This window comes from Pteropus alecto, unplaced genomic scaffold (genome assembly GCF_000325575.1).
Source record: "Pteropus alecto unplaced genomic scaffold, ASM32557v1 scaffold7, whole genome shotgun sequence".
In the NCBI taxonomy this organism is placed as follows: domain Eukaryota; kingdom Metazoa; phylum Chordata; class Mammalia; order Chiroptera; family Pteropodidae; genus Pteropus; species Pteropus alecto.
This window is the reverse complement of record NW_006494614.1, coordinates 57,369,329-57,375,615: the sequence shown is the minus strand read 5'-3', so window position 1 is coordinate 57,375,615 and position 6,287 is coordinate 57,369,329. Positions and strand designations below refer to the sequence as shown.

Genomic DNA, 6,287 nt, shown 5'->3' with positions numbered 1-6,287 from the left:
CCTTTTCGGGCCGGCGGGCGGCGAGCGCAGCGCGGCGGGGCCGTCGGCATGGCTGTGTCCTGGAGGAGCTGGCTGGCCAACGAAGGGGTTAAACACCTCTGCCTGGTAGGATGGCGGGCGAGGCTCTCCCTGCGTTTTGTCTCTTGTGCAGCGATTTTGATTCATTCTCGGAGCGTGTGCGGGTGGGAAGCTGGACGTAGAAGTTTTGCCTCTAATTCGAACATTCTCAACTAATAAAACTTTCAGCTGTTATTACCTAGAGATGATACCGATCCCACCCTTCCTCCAAAAGCATGAGAACTTTCCTATCCACTGATGAGAGGGCGGATGTGGAGGAAGGGAGAAGGGATAACTTTAATGAACACGGCTTTTTCTTAACCCTTTAAACATCTCCGTTTCTTTGCTCTTTTCCCAGATTGCTTCTGTTCGATGTATTTTAACAACATACAACGCTTGGGACATGGTGATATCACTAATTTCTTAGTCTCATTTTATACTGCAGGAGAGATCTGCAGATCATTCAGGAGACCTATATGCAACCCAACTACTTAGTCTCAGGTGCAGGGGCTGAGTGAGGTCAGATTTGTTTTCCTTTGAGTGTTTTTCACCTTGCTGGTTAAGTGTGCTTTCTGCGATTACTAATTGAGGTTCCATTTAAAGTGCTATGTCCAGGGAATGTACTTGAGGTTTCCATTCATCAGGTAATGTTTACTTTTAATTTTCGTTTTCTCTCTCCTTTTGTATATTTTAGCTTATCTGGCTCTCCCTGAATGTCCTGCTTTTCTGGAAAACCTTCCTGCTGTACAACCAAGGGCCAGAGTATCACTACCTCCACCAGATGTTGGGGGTAAGTGGGACTTGAGTGATCTGGTGAAATGGATTTAACGTGGGCAGACATTGCTACAGCCCTTGGTCACTTCTTCCATTCATTGAAAAACATTTGTTGTTCATACAGAAATATTTGTTATTTCTCTAAAGTGGTCAAGTTTTTCTTGTTTTATCATTTATGCTTGTCTGGGTTAAAATGATTGACTCTTTTAAGAACTGAAGATAATATTTGCCAGAGTGAAACTGATGAAACTGCCGGACCAGGCTAGCAGTGCTTGAGAAAAGTTGCTACTGCTTGTCAGGCTGCAAAGTGCCCTGAAGGAGCTGCTTGGTCAGGAGGACCAACCAATGACAGGCTGTTAGTTTTTACTAATCAAGACTTCAGCCCTGCCCATAAGCTAATACAGAGGATTTCTGTGTGGTTTTCTTTTATTGCCAGTTCTCATACTTTGTGAGCACAAAGTATGTGTCTAATGCAGCATTCATTCATCAACATTGAGAAGCAGTTAATTCTTAGGAGGTGTCTGAAATCTCTCTTTCTATTGGAAATAACTATTTATTCAACAGTTTATTTATACTGATGATATACCGGGCACTTTACGAATATTTTGTTTAAGACAGGAAACTATTCATTCCATTTTTACACATAGGAAAATATAGGCTAAAGAAGCCTAATGACTTGCTCAAGTCCCTTTGGATGCTTAGTGTCAGAGATAAGATTTGAATGCAGTGCTGTCTGGTCTTTTGCTTTTTCTCATACTACACAAATTTTCTAAATTGCTTTACTGGTCCATCTCAGATACTTATGCCACTGGTTAGTATTATTATTCTTTATTAGTGTTGCCCAACAGAAATGTGAATCATAAGTAATTTCACATTTTCTGGTAGTACATTTAAAAAATAAGAAGCATTAACTTCAGTAATATGTTTTATTTAAAATAATATATCCAAAGTATTATAACAGATTAAAGTATTCAACATGTGGTCAATAGTTAAAAGAATTAATAACATAATTTACATTATATTTTTGCCTATTAATTCCTTTAGATATAGCATGTATTTTAAGCTTCTGTACATCACAATTCAGTCACTAAATTATCATCAGAGATACTTGACCTGCATTTAGATTTCATAAACTTTTACAGACAAAATAGTGGATTCATATACCCAAGTTTTTCCAAACAAATATGATTTTCCCATAACACAAATGACTGTCGGCTTTTAAATTTAAATTAATAAAATTAATAAACTTAAATTCAATTCCTTGGTGGCCCTAGATACATTGTACATACTCAATTGCCACGTATGGCTAGTGGCCACCATTTTGGACAGTATAAGTGTAGGTTCTGGGGGAAGATATTTCTACCTTCATGACCATATGCACTTATCATTCTGCTTTAAAGCAAACACCTAACCACCAATTAGAACAATAAAAAACATCAGGATATGGGTAGTCCTCTTGCTCCCCCTCTCCAAACTTAGAGTTGGTATTGGAGAGGAAGCTATGCGTTCTAGTTATTGGTATGTAACTAAAAAAAAAAATCTCTGAGTTCTCCCTTATCTGGTGGTGGGAGCTTTTGAGAATGAAGGTAAAGATATTTTATTTTCAGAACTGGAGTATCCATTTTTATTACTGGTAGGCTACTGTTCTCAGACCAAAATTAAGGATTAAAAAAATTGCATAAGAACTGACAGGGAAAAAGAAGACAGCAGATGATGGCATATAAAATAATGTCGGGATTAATATGTTTTAGTGGGAGTTTTCATCATGATTGTTCATTCCCAGGCTGGTCTGATCCAGACCTGGAGACAACATGGTCACGGCTGGTTTATGCCTGAGTTAATGTGCTAATCAGACTGTGTACTTTCTAGGAGATGTTTAATTATGACATGCTGTGAGTATTAGAGTCTTAAAATTATCTAAGAAGGAAAAGGGTCTTTTAAGGGAAACCAAAACAACACCCAAATACCCCAACAAACGAACTAAACAATAACTTCCTCCATCATCATATAACAACTTTTTAAAAAATTAAATTTATTGTGGTAACGTTACTTTATAAATAGTAGACTCTATTGATTACTTAAGATGAAATCTGTTTTTGATTTATTTATTTTCAAGGAATAGAAAATGTAGTTGCTTGTACTTTAATAAAAAGTACTAATGTGTTGTGACCAACTCTGAGAAATTTAATTTCTTAAATTTTTTGAAATGTTGGAGCAATTTAACTGAGAATACCATTTATAGGAACCTTCATACTCACGTTCGCCTATTTCTGAGTTGTATTTCTGACATTTTAACAATCAAAAGATATAATTTAATTGATAGAAACATTTTAATTTGATAAGAGAATGTGTTTTGTGGTACCAAATTCAATGTGTCTTAGTTTTATATCTTTTTCCCTTAAAACTAACATTTGTATATGGACTGTTCAATTTTAACCTAGTTATTCTTACGATGCAGTGATAAGAATGTAATTTTTTTTTTTTTTTGCTTTGTCTGGAAATTATTATTTTAGATTTGCTGCCTTTTTTTTTTCTTTTTTTAAACTCTTATTGAGATTCCTATGTTAATTAGAAGAATGTTGTGAGCATTGAGATTTTTTTCTGATCTCACAGTGATAATCTTTCTGAGGTCAATCATTATCCTTTAAGAGATTTAAAATCATTAACTAATTTACCCTCTCCGAGAGTCCTACCATAATTAACATTTGTTTTCAGAGACAGAAATCTGATGTCATGTGCATTTCTTAAGGTTGGAGATTGGAATCTCTAGATGAATGGACCTAGGATTTTAAGTCAGTATTGCTTTCACAGCTAGCCTAGGCAGCTTTAATTCTGCTGAGAAGGAGTATATTTCTCTTGTCAATTTCAGAAAAAAAGACTTGCTCATTAACTTTTTCCTTATTACACAGAATATTGTAGTTTCAATTCAGGGAATGTTTTTAACTAAATGTATTTTTGTTTGTTTTTATTCTTAATATTGTGCTATTTGAAAACAATTTACTCCCTGTTTATTGACAGGTGAAATGGGTTATATTACTTTGATGCAATCGTTTTATTCTTAATCTATCTACAATAAAGACTCATAACTTTTTTTTTTTATGGTGATATTGGTTAACAAAATCCAATAAGTTTCAGGTGTACAATTCAACAGTAAGGCATATATATGTTGCATTGTGTGTTAGTACTCATAGTTAGATTTCTTTCTGTCACCACATTTTTAACCTCTTTTACCCCATCTACCACTCCTCTCCCTCCCTCCCATAACCACTAGTCTATTGTCATGTCCATGAAGACTCATATCATTTTAGATTTAGAAGAAAGCTTTGATATCCTTACTTAGATTTCTTCCTCATTTTCTCAAATAGAAAAAATGAGGTTGAAGTGATTTCCTCACTATCAGCCACTGAATTAGTGGCTTTGTCATCATTCTGGTTTATTGATTCTCTTTTAGTTCAATATTCAGCCTGTTGTAATGAACAACTCATGAACATATGCAAGAACATATTAAACCCTATACTCAATAGACCACTAGCTTTTCATCTTATTTGAAATGATATTTAAAGATATTTAGCAATTTAAGAAGTTAAGAAAAATTTTTAATTCATCCTTAAGATAACATATTTTCAGCAATCCAGTTGTTTTAGATTTGTCTCAGACAAGTTGTTCATGGATTATAAGATTTATTTTTATTTAAATAATTTCTGATTCCACAATATTTTAGCAGAATTTTAGCATTTAATGTTTAACTTCCTTGTTTTATACAGTTAAGTGTTCACTGTATAATTTTTTATCAATTAATTTGAGATTTTCAAATGTGCTTCCTTCATTTCATTATTAGTAATATTAATAATATCAATAGCAAATTGCATTTATCAAGGACTAAATTCCAGGCATTAATCTAAGAGTTTTGCATGGAATAATTTATTTAATCTTGTCATTCATTCTGTGAAATAGATATTTTTAATTTTTCAGCTAAGAAACTGATTTAGAGAAGTTTTGTCATTTGCTAGTGAGTGACAGAAGTAGGACTCAAGCCCAAACATCCTGGTTCTAGAACTTGTGTTCTTAATCATTGTGCTCTTATGCCTCTTTGTAACATTAATATTAGGGTAAATCATATGGAATTGCCATTTTGATGGAACAAAAATCAAGTACAGCCATTTCATGTGGTTCACACAGCTAACAGCTGGAGAAGCCCAATTTGAGCCCACATTTGTCTGATTCCAAAGACTGTACTCTCAATTACTCTGCTTCACCAGGGCAGTTCTGAGATAGGTAGGGCTAGAACTTGAAATTTTCTACCTTTATCCGAGGTTCCTATGTATTCTACCACAGTGACTTTGGGTAGGATGGTTTGTATGCACATATGTTTGTGTGTTTTTGTATCAATAAGTACTCAATCAATAGTAAAATTAAGATTATAGGTATGGATTTTTCTTTAAAAAGTTTTTTTATTATTCCTTGTATTTCTAAATTTGTATTTATTTTTTAATTTAAGTATAGTTGGTATACGATATTAGTTTTATTAGTTTCAAGTATACAACGTAGTGATTTTTATACCTTAAAATGTGATTAACCCAACTAATTCTAGTAATCATCTGTCACTATGCAAACCTATCACAATATTATTGGCTATATTCCCCTTCACTTTTTTCTCCCATCCCCAAACCCCTTCCCATTTGGCAGCCATCACTTTGGTCTCTGTTTCTATGAGTCTGTTTTTGTTGTGTTTATTTGTTTGTTTTGTTTTAGACTCCACATATAAGTGAAACCGTATGGTATTTGTCTTTGTCTGACTTATTTCATTTAGGTTCTCTAGGTTCATCCATGTTGTCTCAAATGGCAAGACTTTATTTTTTTTAATTGCTGTGAAATAATATTCCTGTGTGTGTGTGTGTTGTGTGTGTGTGTGTGTGTGTGTGTGTGTCTATTGATGGACACCTAGCTTGCTTCCATACCTCGGCTATTGTAAATAATGCTGCAGTGAACATAGGGGTACATATATATTTTTGAATTAATGTTTTGTTTTCTTCAGATAAATACCCAGAAGTATAAATTGCTAGGTTGTATGGTAGATCTAGTTTTAGTTTTTTGAGAAGCCTCCATACTGTTTTCCATAGTGGCCGCATCAATTTGCAGTCCCACCAAGAGTGCACAAGAGTTCCCTTTTCTTGTTCTCAAGCCTGAGGTGGACTTGTACAGTTAGTAGGTATCCTAACTGATAACTACTGCATTAATTTGCTTGGGCTTCCATGACAAAGTACTACAGACTGGGTGGCTCAAATAAGAGAAATTTATTTTCTCACAGTTCTGGAGGCTGTATGCTGTATGCTTTTTCCTGGGAAACACCCAATCTGAGGGAGAGGAGCCTGTAGAACTACAGAATGTTATAGAGACCTTGGGAATTATTCTAGTTCATTTATCTCATTTGATAGATCAGCTTATATAGTTAAATG

At 34.5% G+C, this 6,287-nt stretch overlaps 1 protein-coding gene across 6 annotated transcripts in view; it reads left to right on the top strand.

The window, feature by feature from the left end:
• NOX4 (NADPH oxidase 4) overlaps positions 1–6,287 on the top strand; it is a 137,583-nt gene that overhangs the window by 621 nt on the left and 130,675 nt on the right. For 4 of the 6 annotated variants that reach the window (XM_025042647.1, XM_015600601.2, XM_025042643.1 and 1 more), the window contains exon 2: positions 752–847. In XM_025042647.1, the coding sequence (XP_024898415.1) occupies positions 839–847 (9 nt within the window). In that variant the 5' untranslated portion in view covers positions 752–838. Of the gene's footprint in view, positions 1–6; positions 106–751; positions 848–6,287 lie in introns of those variants that run through there. The other 2 variants (XM_015600598.2, XM_006926704.3) reach the window with 1 other exon arrangement.